The sequence below is a fragment of the Erinaceus europaeus genome, chromosome 2 (assembly GCF_950295315.1).
Source record: "Erinaceus europaeus chromosome 2, mEriEur2.1, whole genome shotgun sequence".
Taxonomy (NCBI): Eukaryota; Metazoa; Chordata; class Mammalia; order Eulipotyphla; family Erinaceidae; genus Erinaceus; species Erinaceus europaeus.
The window spans coordinates 45,745,102-45,759,340 of NC_080163.1; the positions used below are offsets into that span (position 1 = coordinate 45,745,102).

At 41.6% G+C, this 14,239-nt stretch overlaps 1 protein-coding gene across 2 annotated transcripts; it reads left to right on the forward strand.

The window, feature by feature from the left end:
• Position 1: 1 nt before the first annotated feature.
• On the forward strand, positions 2-10,535 carry LOC103108554 (histidyl-tRNA synthetase 2, mitochondrial). Of its 2 annotated transcripts, none has more exons than XM_007517504.3 (13): positions 2-310; positions 1,176-1,247; positions 2,993-3,112; positions 3,240-3,335; positions 3,547-3,672; positions 3,777-3,884; positions 5,239-5,337; positions 5,712-5,805; positions 7,098-7,225; positions 7,314-7,541; positions 8,571-8,687; positions 9,030-9,176; positions 9,625-10,535. In XM_007517504.3, the coding sequence occupies exons 1-13, from the start codon at positions 203-205 to the stop codon at positions 9,682-9,684; spliced, it is 1,503 nt and encodes a 500-aa protein (XP_007517566.1). In that variant the 5' UTR covers positions 2-202; the 3' UTR covers positions 9,685-10,535. The 2 variants fall into 2 exon arrangements, with proteins under 2 accessions (XP_007517566.1, XP_060035524.1); XM_060179541.1 differs by having other exon boundaries at positions 2-309; positions 1,172-1,247.
• The last annotated feature ends 3,704 nt before the right edge of the window (positions 10,536-14,239 follow it).

Here is a 14,239-nt window from a genome sequence, read left to right on the forward strand (position 1 = left end):
GGCCCCCTACTGAAGTGACAAACTCGAGAGGGTGAGGGACAGGACTTAGAGCTAACCTGCTGGATTCCTGCTGCTCAGAAGTGTCCACCTGTTTCCGGGTGCTCGGGCATCCCTGCAGCCACCGGCACCTTTCCAGAAGTCCGAACTAGGTCGACTGCCAGTGCCCTTGCCTCCTGTCGGGAAGCCGGCATCCTGCCGCACCATGCCCCAGTTGGGACTCCTGCACAGAAGGGCCTGGGCTGTGCTGGTTGCCCAGCTCCTGCGGCCGCCCTGCGAAGTGCGCCTCGGGGCTGTCCGTTCCCATAGCCAGGTGAGCCAGACTCAGCTCCAGGTCTGAAAGCGTGGACTCGCGGCCTGTACTCGCGCAGTGTTACATCGCTTTTGATCGAATAGTGTCCACCGAGTGCAGGTACTAAGCTTAGCGTTTGAGATGCATTGTTATTTAATCTTTATACCCATCCAGAGAGGCTGAGGTTATTATGTGGATATATATATATCCATATATATACATATAATATATGTCTATATAATATATATGTAATCCATATTATATCCACATAATATATATAATCCATATATATATATATATATATATAATAGCATGGGGGGAGGTGGCTGAGGTTGAAATAGAATAGTGTTCAGGCTTCCTATTGCTCAGTCATACAATCTTTTTGTTTGTTTTTGAGATGCATTGTTATTTAATCTTTATACCCATCCAGAGAGGCTGAGGTTATTATGTGGATATATATATATCCATATATATACATATAATATATGTCTATATAATATATATGTAATCCATATTATATCCACATAATATATATAATCCATATATATATATATATAATAGCATGGGGGGAGGTGGCTGAGGTTGAAATAGAATAGTGTTCAGGCTTCCTATTGCTCAGTCATACAATCTTTTTGTTTGTTTTTAATAACTTTAAAAAATTTTTTTACCAGAACACTACTCAACTCTGGCTTATGGTGGTGCCGGGGATTGAACCTGGGACTTTGGAGCCTCTAGCATGAGAATCTCTTTGCATAACCATTATACTATCTAACTAACTCTTCCCTCAAAGTCTTTTTTATACAGTTTGGTGTTCCACAGGGATAGAGATGTCACACATTTGGCCCGTCTTGAGAACAGCTACATCTTACATTCTTTCTTCTGGCAGGTTGCAGAGGTGTTAACATCCCAACTGAAACCACAACTGGAGAGATCAAATTGTATTATCAAGACCCCAAAGGTAATGTCTCTCTACCCAGTAGAGTTTCGTGAACTCTCATGCCTAAGAGTTGCTCCAGCACTGCATATACTGGAATGGTGTGCTTCTGTCCCCCTCTTTTCTCAGTTTCATGTAGAACTCTGTCTCATACATAATAAATAATTTTTTCTTTGTTTTTAAAAAATCTTTTAAAATAATATTTATTTTTTTGTGGTCCAGGAGGTGGCACAATGGATAAAGCATTGGATTCTCAAGCATGAGGTCCAGAGCTCAATCCCCGCACATGTACCAGAGTGATGTCTGATTCTTTCTCTCCCTACCCCTCTCATTGATAAATAAATAAAATATTTAAGATAATCATAATATTTATTTTGGATAGAGACAAAGAAATTGAGAGGCAACAGAGGGACAAGGAGAGAGAGCTATCTGAAGAAATACTTTGCCATCTGTGAAACTTCCTCTCTTCCTCCCTCCGTAGTCCTGTGGGGACCTGGACTTGGGCCTGAGTCTGTGCACTAACTAAAATGTGTGCAATTTACCAGATGTGCCTCTGCCCATCCCTAAAAATAGTATTCTTCTAGACTAATTTACTAATTTGAAGCTCTTTCTTTCTTTCTTTCTTTTCTCTATTTTTCCTATCAGAGTATTGTTCTACTCTAGTTTATGGTAGTGCTAGGAATTGAAAAAATATCTTTTACAAATATTTGTTTAATCATTAATGAAAGAGAGAGCCAAAGTATTACTCTGGCAATGTGTTGCCAGGGATTGAATTCTGGGCCTTATGCTTGAGAGGCCAACACTTTATTCACTGAACCTTCTACTGTTCTTGGCTCAGGAGGTGGTGCAGTAGATAAAGCCTTGATCTCTCAAACCTAAGATCCCAAGTTCAGTCCCCTGGCAACTCATGTCCCAGAGTGATACTCCAGTTTTCTCTCTCCTGTTAACAAATAAATACTTTTTTTTTAATTTAACAGTTCTTGAGAGATTTTATGAGTCTCAGAGTAATCTCAAATCAAAGAGATTTCAACTCCAAAGTTTACATTATATTCAGTAAATGTAGTTTAATTCTGTCTAAATGAACACCACTTCCTCCTCTTCTTCTGTTTCTCCTTTTTCCTTCTCCTCCTCCTTTATTACTATTATTGCCACCAGGGTTATTGCTGAGGCTTGGTGCCTGCACTATGCATGCACCACTCCACGTGGCCTAAGTGAATATTTTTTTTTTAAGATTTTATTTATTTTTTCATGAAGAAAGAAGGGAAGAGAGAGAAAGAACCAGACATCACTCTGGTACATGTGCTTCCGGGAATTGAATTCAGGACCTCATGCTTGAGAATCCAACACTTTATCCACTGTGTGCCACCTCCTGGACCACCTAAATGAACTTGTTTTTAAGATTCATTTTTTTTTTTGGGCGTAGATAGCATAATGGTTATGCAAAGAGACTCTTAGGCCTGAGGCTCCAAAGTCCCAGGTTCAATCCCCTGCACCACCATAGGCCAGAGCTAAGCGGTGTTTTAGTGTTTCTCTCTGCATCTCTCTCAAAAATAAAAATAAATAAACACTAAAAAAAAAAAAAGATTTTTTTTTTCATGAGAGAAAGGAAGAGGGAGAGATACCAGAGGGTTGTTCAATTTAAATACAAATTGGTGCTGGGGATTGAACCTGGGATAGGCATGCAAATTGGTGCTCAAGCAGACTGAATTATCTCCCCCACCTTTATTTTATTATTTTTTTTTATTACTGTGGCTACTTTTGGTTTCTAGGGCACCAGAGATTTGAGTCCTCATGATATGGTTGTAAGGGAGAAAATTCTAGATAGGATTGTCAGCTGCTTTAAACGTCATGGAGCAAAAATGTTGGATACTCCAGCTTTTGAGCTAAAGGTAAGGGATGAGAACTGGAACCCCGGCTCTTTATCTGCATTCAACTTTTCAATGGGCTTTTAACCTTATTTAATGGGTTCCTTCTGAAACCCATTAAATTGTGGCTCTTTCTGTTTGCTCCCTATAGGGAATGCTCACTGAGAAGTATGGAGAGGACTCTAAACTCATATTTGATCTGAAAGATCAAGGTGGAGAGCTGTTGTCCTTACGCTATGACCTTACTGTATCCTTCTGGGTGCTAGAGTCTGATTTATTTATTTCCAAACCAGAGGGCTTTCTCTTAGAAAAGGAAGGAAAATGATTTCTGGGATCACCCCCCGACACCCCTTTTTCTTACAGAGACAGAAAGGCACAGAGAGAGTGAACAAGACCACAGCACAAAAACTTCTAGGCTTTGGCTTCACTATCCTTTCTCCTTAACTGATTTATGTGAGGTTCCTTTTGCTCGTTATCTGGCCATGAATAAAGTGAAGAAGATGAAATGCTACCATGTTGGAAAGGTGTGGCGACGAGAGAGTCCAAGCATAGCCCAAGGTCGCTACAGGGAGTTCTGTCAGTGTGTGAGTGACTTGATGAGGACTGTATGACTTGATATTTTGGGGGGCCGTCATCTGAGAACTGGCTGCTCAGTGCAGATTTTTTTTTGTCCCATCCTTTGCTATAGGATTTTGACATTGCTGGTCAGTATGACCCAATGATCCCTGATGCAGAATGTTTGAAAATTATATGTGAAATCATAAGTGAGCTGCAGCTGGGAGACTTTCTCATTAAGGTAAGTATAGAACTATGGACTGCAGGAAAATGTCTATATTTATTCTGCTATTATCTCAAAATGTAGTTGACCCTAATCTTTTTTTTTTTAATTTTTAATATTTATTCTCTTGTTGCCCTTGTTGTTTTATTGTTGTAGTTATTATTGTTGTTGTCGCTGTTGGCTAGGACAGAGAGAAATGGAGAGAAGAGGGAATGACAGAGAAGGGGAGAGAAAGACACCTGCAGACCTGCTTCACTGCTTGTGAAGCGACTCCTGTGCAGGTGGGGAGCCAGGGGCTCCAACCAGGACCCTTTACGTGGGTCCTTGAGCTTTGCTCCACCTGCACATTTTTATTTTTTATTTTTTTTATTACTCTGGCTACTTTTGGTTTCTAGGGCACCAGAAACCAAAAGTCCTCATGATATGGTTGTAAGGGAGAAAATTCTAGATAGGATTGTCAGCTGCTTTAAACGTCATGGAGCTGCGCTACCTACCGACTCCCTTCAATTTTTTTTTTTTTTTTTTGCCTCCAGGGTTATTGCTGGGGCTCAGTGCCTGCACCATGAATCCATTGCTCCTGGAGGCTTATTGTTGTTGGACAGGACAGAGAGAAATGGAGAGAAGAAGGGAAGACAGAAACATAGATACCTGCAGACCTGCTTCACTACTTGTGAAGCCACCCCCCTGGAGGTGGGGAACCCGGATCTTTACGCCGGTCCTTGAGCTTTGCGCCATGTTTGCTTAACCCGCTGCACTACCGCCTGACCCCCGACTCTGACCTTTAAGCATGTTGCTTTAGGATTTTTTTCTTTCTTTTTTTTAAATTTTATTTATTCCCTTTTATTGCCCTCGTTTTTTATTGTTATAGTTATTGTTGTTGTCGTCGTTGTTGGATAGGACAGAAAGAAATGGAGAGAGGAGGAGAAGACGGGGAGAGAAAGACAGACACCTGCAGACCTGCTTCACCACTTGTGAAGCGACTCCCCTGTAGGTGGGGAGCCGGTGGGTCGAACCGGGATTCTTTTGCCGGTTTTTGTGCTTTGCGCTTAACCCGCTGCGTTACCGCCTGACTCCTTTCTTCTTTTTTTTAACCAGAGACTGCACAGCTCTGGCTTATGATGGTGCGGTAAATTGGGGGATTAAACCTGAGACTTTGGAACCTCAGGCATGAGAGTCTCTTTGCATAATCATCGTGCTGTTTCCTCTGCCCTCTTTTTTTTTTTTTTAGTAGTAAAGCTATATGTACGCCTATATTAGCACTGTGTGAATTTTTTTTTCTCTCCCTTATATGAGTGAGTAGAATAGGAATTACCATTGTTTTGAGGGGAAAGGCACTGTTAAGACGTTTGGGTTATTTCTATTGCGTTCACAGGTCAATGACCGGCAGATTTTGGATGGGATGCTTGCCATCTGTGGTGTTCCTGAAAGCAAGTTCCGTACTATCTGCTCCTCAGTAGACAAACTAGACAAGGTAACACAGAGGAGTTGCTTCAGTAGGTCCTATCAGAGTTTCTGCCCTGCTCTCAAATTTATACCCCTAAAAAAAAAAAGAGAGAGAGAGAGATAGTAACTGGAAGTGAGCTATTGTGGGAAGAAGGCGAGGAACCATTCTGAAGCTACATCTGAGTTTTAGAATAAAATGGGGGTTAGGGCTGGATTACCTAATCTTCTTCTGACTCCAATTACTAATACGATTAGCTACTTGTGATATATATAAATATATATATATATATATATATATATATATATATATATATATATATATAATGGGAAACTGAGATATCCTTTTCCAGTGAGAGAAAGAAGGGACTTGCAGCTAGACTAAATGTTTTGGTGTTTATGCAGATATCTTGGAAAGATGTGAGATATGAGATGGTGGCAGAGAAAGGCCTGGCTCCTGAAGTGGCTGATCGAATTGGGGACTATGCTCAGTGTCATGGTAAGATACAGGACTGTCAAGCGATACTTGATAGAACTAGAGTGAGGATGATAAGTACATATTTTCTACCTCTGAAGCAGTTCCTTCCTCTGTATATGCTAGACTTAGAACTTTGCCTAAATTTAATTGCCCTTTCACTTTTTTAAATTTTTTAAATTTTATTTATTTTCCCTTTTGTTGCCCTTGTTGCTTGTTGTAGTTATTAATGTCATCATTGTTAGAGAGAACAGAGAGAAATGGAGAGAGGAGGGGAAGACAGAGGGGGGAGAGAAAGATAGACACCTGCAGACCTGCTTCACCACCTGTGAAGTGACTCCCCTGCAGGTGGGGAGCCGGGGACTTGAACTGGGATCCTGACACCAGTGTTTGTGCTTCGCGCCACGTGCTTAACCTGCTGCGCTACCACCTGACTCCCTTTTTTTTTTTTTTAAGAGAGAGAGAGATGAGGTTAGAGAAAAGACCACATCACACAGCACTGAAGCTTCCTTCAAATTGATAGGGGCTGAGATCATTCCTGAGTTGTATGTATGGTAGAATAGCACACTATCCAAGAGAGCTATTTCAACAGCTTCCCTTTACTTATTGTAAACACTTTTGACCTTCAGGTGGCAAAGGAAGAAATAGAGTTGAAGAGAGATTCTCATCATATGAAATAAGAACTCCCCCCCTTAAGATGTATTTATTTCATATAAAAGAATTTCATGAGGGAGGGAGAGAGAGAGAAAGAAGCCAGAGTGCCACTCCAGTCCATTTAATACTGGGGATCAAACATAGAAACTCAAGAATGCATGTTTTATGCTCTGAAAACAGGTGTTTTCTCAGCTACAGGATTATTTATTGAGAGGGATGGGGAGATAACATAAAAGTTATTTTAAAAAAAAACAAAAACTGAACCTCTAAAGTTACAGGTTCAGTCCTTTAGCACCACCATAAGTCAGAGCTGAGCAGTGCTCTGGGAGAAAAAGGGAATAAAAAAAGAAAGAAAGAAAGAAAGAAAGAAAGAAAGAAAGAAAGAAAGAAGAAAGAAAGAAAAAGATGGGCAGGGGTAGATAGCATAATGATTATGCAACAGACTCCCATGCCTGAGGCTCCAAAGTCCCAGGTTCAATCCCCTGTACCACCATAAGCCAGAGCTGAGCAGTGCTCTGGTAAAAAAAATAAATAAAAATAAAAGAAAGAAAGAGAAAGGAAGGAGATGAAGAGAGATAACTGGAGCATGTTAAGGATAAATATGGCTGTAAAAAATCTGAATGAGCATCACAGACCCTCTTTCTTTTTACATCTCTCCTCAGGTGGATTGTCTCTGGTAGAACAAATGTGCCAGGATCCCAGACTGTCTCAAAGCAAGCAGGCACTGAAGGGCTTAGAGGATCTGAAGCTATTGTTTAAATATCTGACTTTACTTGGAATTGCTGAAAAGGTAAACTGAGTTGGCACGGACTTGCTGAGCTTTAGGACTCTCAGGTACTGAGTCTTATCTAGGACTGACTATAGCTTTGTACTCACAGATCTCCTTTGACCTAAGCCTGGCTAGGGGCCTGGACTACTATACAGGAGTGATCTACGAAGCAGTGCTACTACAGACTCCATCTGAGGAGGAGCTCCTGAATGTGGGCAGTGTGGCTGCTGGTGGCCGATACGATGGGTTGGTAGGATTATTTGGCCACATGGTACCTTGCGTGGGTCTCAGCATTGGTGTAGACCGAATCTTTGCCATGGTGGAACAGAAGATGAAGGTAGGTTCAGTGTAGGATTGGAGTGGAGTTGAAGGCTTAAAAACCATTCAACTTGTGGTCCGGGACGTGGCGCAGTGGATAAAGCGTTGGACTCTCAAGCGTGAGGTCCTGAGTTCAAGCCCCGGCAGCACATGTACCAGTGATGTCTGGTTCTTTCTCTCCTCCTATCTTTCTCATCAATAAATAAATAAAATCCTTTTTAAAAAAAAAACCAAAAACATTCAACTTGTTATTCAATCCTGGCCCCCACCACACTTGAAGGAAGTTTTGGTATTGTCATGTCTTTTCCTCTGCTACTCTATTTTTTTCAGCCTATCTGAAAAAGTTGGCCTATAGCAGAGAAACCCTAGTAATAACAAAACAAACAAAATCACTTCGTATTTCTAGAAGTATAGATAGACTGTTTTAAAATTTATTATTTATTTTTATTTTATTGATTACACATGGTAAGAGTGAGTTTCACATGAGACAGAGAGATAAAAGGAAGCCAAAAAAGAAAACAAGAAGAGAGAGAGAAGGAAGCCATTGCATATGTTGGGACATGTGGTGCTGGGAATTGAATTTCAAAACACATGAGCCCAATGTTCTACCAGTTGAGTCATTTCTTCAGTTGCTAATTTTTTTAAATTTTAATGAGAGAGATACAAGGAAAGAGAGGGAGAAAGACATACATACTTGAATGCTGCTCAGTTGTGGCTGATGGTGGAGCTGGGGCTTGAGCCTGGAAACTCAGAGCCTCAGGTATGAAAGTCTTTTTGCATAACCATTATGCTATCTCCCCAGCTCTTTTTTTTTTTTTTTTTTTTTTAACCAGAGCACTGCTCAGCTCTGGTTTATGGTGGTGCAGGGGGTTGAACCCGGGACTTTGAAACCCCAGGCATGACAGTCTGCATAACCATTATGCTTTCTAGCCCCAACCCCCAACACTATTTTCCTGGTGACTATTAGTATCTTTTTTTTTGGAATTAATAGTACAAGGAAAGTTTTTTTTTATTATTATTATTTGTTTTTTCTTATCTCTTTTATGAGACTTTTGGTGAGAGGATGCGGACAACAGAGACCCAAGTGTTTGTGGCCACACCACAGAAGAACTTTCTCCATGAGAGATTGAAGTTAATTGCAGAACTTTGGGATGCTGGGATCAAGGTATGATGGAACTAATATTCAAGCCTTATAGGTATAGGCCCATTATTACCTTATACCTCAGGTAAAACTCAAAACTTTTTTTTTTTTTTTAAACCAGAGCACCACTTAGCTCTGTGTTATGGTGATGATGGGGATTGAACCTGGGCGCTCAGAGCCTCAGGCATGAAATTTATTTTCATAAGCATTATGTTGTTTCCTCAGGTCTCCAGAAACCTTTTTAGTCTTCACTAGAGTTTCTTGGGTAGATGGGCTTGCTACTTATTTCTTTGGAAATACTTGTTCCTGAGGTTTGAGTGGTCTTGTCATTTATGAGCCCCCTACTCTTAACTTGATCCTTTTCAGGCAGAGCTGCTATATAAGAACAATCCTAAATTACTAACTCAGCTGCACTACTGTGAGAACATGATGATTCCTCTGGTGGTCATTATTGGTGAGCAGGAACTGAAGAAAGGGGTTATCAAGCTCCGTTCAGTGGTCAGCAGGAAGGAGGTGAGTGGGGGCCACCAGAAACTGAAGGGAACAAATATTGTTACTTTTCTTAGATTCTTTAACAAATATATATTTTCTGATTGAGGAAGTACTTCCAGAGTTAAAAGTTTTCTTCTTCTAGCGTTTGCCCTTCTTCCGTAGTTAAAAGTGATAGAGATGAATGAATACCTATTCCCAGCAGCCAATGATTATTGGGTAGGTGGGCAGAAATAAGACAAAGTCTCAATGGGTGTTTTGAAATAAATCAACAGAATATATGCATATCAAGTACCTGAAATCCTTTAGTCTTTTGGGATACATTCTCTGGGTCATCTGGAAGTCCACACTACTCCCTACTGGTTGCCTAAGTGGCCGGAGTAAATGCACAGTAAAATGAATCCAGAGAAGCGAGATCGAGGAACTGTTATTGCTATGTAGATTGTCTCATGAGGGCTCTCTGATATTTCAGGTGGACATTAAACGGGAAAATCTCGTGGCTGAAATTCAGAAACGACTGTCTGAGTCTTAATCTTTGCTCTTTGTGGAATAAAAGAAAGGAAAAAAATATCACCTAGGACTGAGTTCTCGATGAGCTTCACAGCTGCTGGCCAGGATCGGTGACAAGTACCTTCTGCCTCCCCTTTCTTTCTTGGGTAGAAATCTGTAGAAGACCCTGAGGATTCCTGGGCCAGCATGAGCAGCTGTTCTTCTTGATTTATTTATTTTTCTATGAGAAAAAGAGGGAGAGAGAACCAGAGTATCTGGCACATGCAGCGCAGAGTATCAAACCCAGGACCTCATGATCAAAGGGTTCAGCACTTTACCCACTGCATCACTCCCCGAGCCACCCGAGTAGCTGTTCTGTGTAGGTCCAGATGACTGGTATCTGAAAGAGACAAGCTGTAATTGTAGATGAAGGGCAGATTTAAAATGCCATTGAATGCCCCCCAAGAAGTGCTGTGAACAAGATTTTTCAGAGAATTCTGAAGCATAGATATCAAAAGCCAGGGATTTATTAGCCTTCCACTCTATCTTCTCAGTCAGACTTCTGGGAAACTTTATCCACAACTTGCCTTTGTTCTGTCCAGGGAGTTTTGAGACCAGCAAGGAGGGGCAATGGCATGTTTCTACCTTGAGGATAGAGATGTTATCCCATGAACACATTAATGGTATTATTAATGACCATCTCTCCACCAGATCCACTATTAACAATAGCAGAGTGGGACTGTCTGTTGAATAATCATGAATGTTGAACTTCACAAAGAAGCCTGACAAGATAAAGATCTGATTTTTTGTTTGTTTTTGAGATTTTGATCACCATTTCCTATGACAGTGTTCTAGAAGTAGTTGCATATTGTGTTAAATAAAATATTAAATGTATTAGTTTGGGTAATTTGTTATCACAGGATTGGACTTCATAAACCATTGAGAACACTTGGGTATATACTGGAGAATTCTTTTTCTTTTTTTTTTTTTTTAGTATACGTGCTGCCGAAGCGAGCACTCTTTCTTCTTTTTTTCGCCCTTTTGTTGCCCTTGTTTATCAGTTGTTATTATTGTTCTTGTTATTGCTGTTGTTGTTGTTGTTGGAGAGAGAAGGGGAAGACAAGGGGAGAGAAAGATACATGCAGACCTGCTTCACCACTTGTGAAGCGACCCCCCCCCCTGCAGGTGGGGAACTGGGGGCTCGAACCTGGATCCTGATGCCAATACATGCCATGTGCACTTAACCTGCTGCGTCACCGCCCGGCTCCCCATTTTTTTTTTTTTTTTTTTTAAGATTTTATTTATTTCTGAGAGATGGGGGAGAGAGAAAGAACCAGACATCACTCTGGCGCATGTGCCGCGGGGGATCGAATTCGGAACCTCATGCTTGAGAGTCCAAAGCTTTATCACTGCGCCACCTACCGGACCACCCGAATTCTTTTATTTTTAAAACATTTACTTATTGGGGGTCCAGCGGTAGCACAGTGGGTTAAGCGCACAAGGCTCAAAGCGCACAGACTTTCATGCATGAAGCTCAGCATTTCCACCTAGTTGAGCAGTGCTTTGGTTAAAAGAAAAAACAAACAAACAAACAAACAAAAACACGCGGCCCATCCGGGCCCATGGCAGACTCACTTAAGTATACATGGTACTATGTGCAAGGACTGCATTACAAGCCCCTGCACCCAACCTGCAGGGGGAACACTTCACAAGCAGTGAAGTAAGTCTGCACGATGTCTTTTTTCTTTTCTATTTCCTTCCCTCAATTTCTTTGTCCTAGCAAATAAATGGGGGCCGGATAGGGGACGAGGTCGGGCAGTAGCGCAGCGGATTAGGCACACCTGGCTTGAAGCGCGAGGACCGGCTTAAGGATACAGGTTTGAGCTCCCCGGCTCCCCTCCTGCAGAGGGTTCGCTTCACAAGCGGTGAAGCAAGTCTGCAGGTGCCAATCTTTCTCTCCCCCTCTCTGTCTTCCCCTCCTTTCTCCATTTCTGTCTGTCCTATTCAACAACAATGACATCAATAACAACAATAATAGTAACCACAAAAACGATAAAAAAACAAAAAGGTAAAAAATGGCCTCCAGGAGCCGTGGATTCGTAGTGCAGACACCAAGCCCCAACAATAACCTTGGAGGCAAAAAAAAAAAAAAAGTAAAAGCATCCATATAACATTTAAAGGGAGAATACACTGCTGATTTTTTCCCCCTTTTGTTATCCTTGTATTATTATAGTTATTATTGTTCTTGTTATTGACGTCATTGTTGTTGGACAGGACAGAAAGAAATGAAGAGGGGAAGAAAGAGGGGGAGGGGAAGACGGGGAGAGAAAGATAGAAACCTGCAGACCTGCTTCACTACCTGTGAAGCGACTCCCTTGCAGGTGGGGAGCCGGGGGTTTGAACCGGGATCCTTACAGCAGGTCCTTGATGTAAGGCGCTTAACCCGCTGCGCTACACTGCTGGTTTTGACCTGATAATCATATAAATATATATATTTTAATATTTATTTTATTTATTCCCTTTTGTTGCCCTTGTTGTTTTATTGTTGTAGTCGTCGTTATTGGATAGGACAGAGAGAAAAGGAGAGAGGTGGGGGAAGACAGAGGGAGGGAGAGATAGACACCTGCAGACCTGCTTCACTGCTTGTGAAGCGACTCCCCTGCAGTTGGGGAGCCAGGGCTCAAACTGGGATCCTCACGCTGGTTCTTGTGCTTTGTGCCACCTGGGCTTAACCCGCTGTGCTACAGCCTGATTCCTTCGTAAATATTTTATTATTTTGCCACCAGTGTTATCGCTGGCTTGGTGTCAACACTAGGAATCCACAACTTCTCAGTGGCTGTTTTTTCACTTTATCATTTTTTTTCTTCTTGCTTTTTTTTTCTATTTTACTTTTGATAGGACAGAAAGAAATTGAGAGGGATGGGGAGATAAGGAGAGAGATGCCTGTAGTCCTGCTTCACTACTCCTGAAGTCTCCTCATTTCAGGTTGGGAGCAGGTGCTGAAACCTAGTTCATTGCACTTGGTAATGTGTGCGCTTAAATAGGTATGTCACCTCTGGCCCTCAATTTTTTTTTTTTTTTTCTTTTCTTATAGCCACTAGGACTATGGCTGCAGTACCTGCACTATAAATTCACTGCTCCTGGTGGCTTTTTAAAAAAATTTTTTATCAGAGCTCTACCCATCTCTGGCTTACAGGGGATTGAACCTGGGACTTTGGAGGCTCAGGCATGAGAAGCTATCTATCCCTGCCAGTATATAAACTTTTTAAAGATTTGAGTTATAATGTTAACTTTTATCTGTGAGTTTTGGCCTTTTTTTCCTCTTCTTTTTTAAATTATTTATTTATTAGAAAGGTGGAAGGAGAGAAAGAACCAGACATTCTGGTACATGTGTTGCTGGGGAGGGGATCGAACTCAGGACCCTATGCTTGAGAGTCCAATGCTTTATCCTCTGCGCCACCTCCTGGGCCACTACTTTTTTTTTTTTTAATTATTTATTAATTAATGAGAAACATAGGAAGAGAGAGAAAGAACCAGATATCACTCTTGGCACATATGCTACCAGGGGTTGAACTTAGGACCTGATGCTTGAGAGTCTAGTGCTTTATTGCACCACCTCCTGCACCACTAGACTAATTAATTTTTTTAATATTTATTTATTTATTCCTTTTTGTTGCCCTTGTTTAATTATTATTGTTATTATTGTTGTTGATGTCGTCGTTGTTGGATAGGACCGAGAGAGATGGAGAGAGGAGGGGAAGATAGAGGGAGAAAGATAGACACCTGTAGATCTGCTTCACTGCCTGTGAAGCGACTCCCCTGCAGGTGGGGAGCCGGGGACTCGAACCGGGATCCTTATTCTAGTCCTTGCGCTTTGCGCCGCCTGCGCTTAACCTGCTGCGTTACCCCCGACTCCCGACTAATTTATTTCTAATGTACAAAACTGAAACTTCCTGAGCACCTATTCTGTGTGGGTACAAATGGCTGGCATATGAGAGACATGCTGTAATTGCAGATGCAGATCTGATCTTGAATGCCATTGAATGCAAGCAACCAAAATGTGCCATGAACAGCAAGACTGTAGTTTTCTGTAGTATAGAGATCAGAAACCAGATACTTAGTCTTCCACTCAGCTTCTCAGAGTCTGGGGAACTTTTATCCTCTGCCCTTGTTCTGTCCAAGGAGTTCTGAGGATCAGCAAAGTCTTCCAAAAGAAAAGGAAAAACAAAAATCCATATGTTACATATATCCTCAAGGCTAAATCCTATTTTCAGTGCATGAAGGTAAAGGAGGCACTGCTGTTTATCTCTAAATAAGGTTTAGAATCTCTTGACAACGCAAGCACAGAGCTGTAGACTAGACCTGTAAAAAACTGAGTTTCAGTTAAATCCAGACACCCCTGGTGTTTGTTTTGAAACGTAGGGCGGAAAAAAAACAAAACAAAACTCGAGGCGCCCTTACTTCCGTGTTGCTTCACAGTACCCTTGCGCATGCGCGAGTCTCTTGATACAGAGGCGGGACCGACACGCCAGTTTAAGAAACCCTCCAATCCTTAGCGTCTATAGAGCAGGAAACTCTAAGCTTATTGGAAGGCAAGC

Excerpts from the sequence above, each read along its gene's own strand:
- LOC103108554 (XM_060179541.1), top strand. The coding sequence starts at position 203 with ATGCCCCAGTTGGGACTCCTGCACAGAAGGGCCTGGGCTGTGCTGGTT. Across the intron at positions 1,248-2,992 it reads GTATTATCAAGACCCCAAAG|GGCACCAGAGATTTGAGTCC; the intron begins GTAATGTCTCTC and ends TTTGGTTTCTAG. Across the intron at positions 3,113-3,239 it reads CTCCAGCTTTTGAGCTAAAG|GGAATGCTCACTGAGAAGTA; the intron begins GTAAGGGATGAG and ends TGCTCCCTATAG.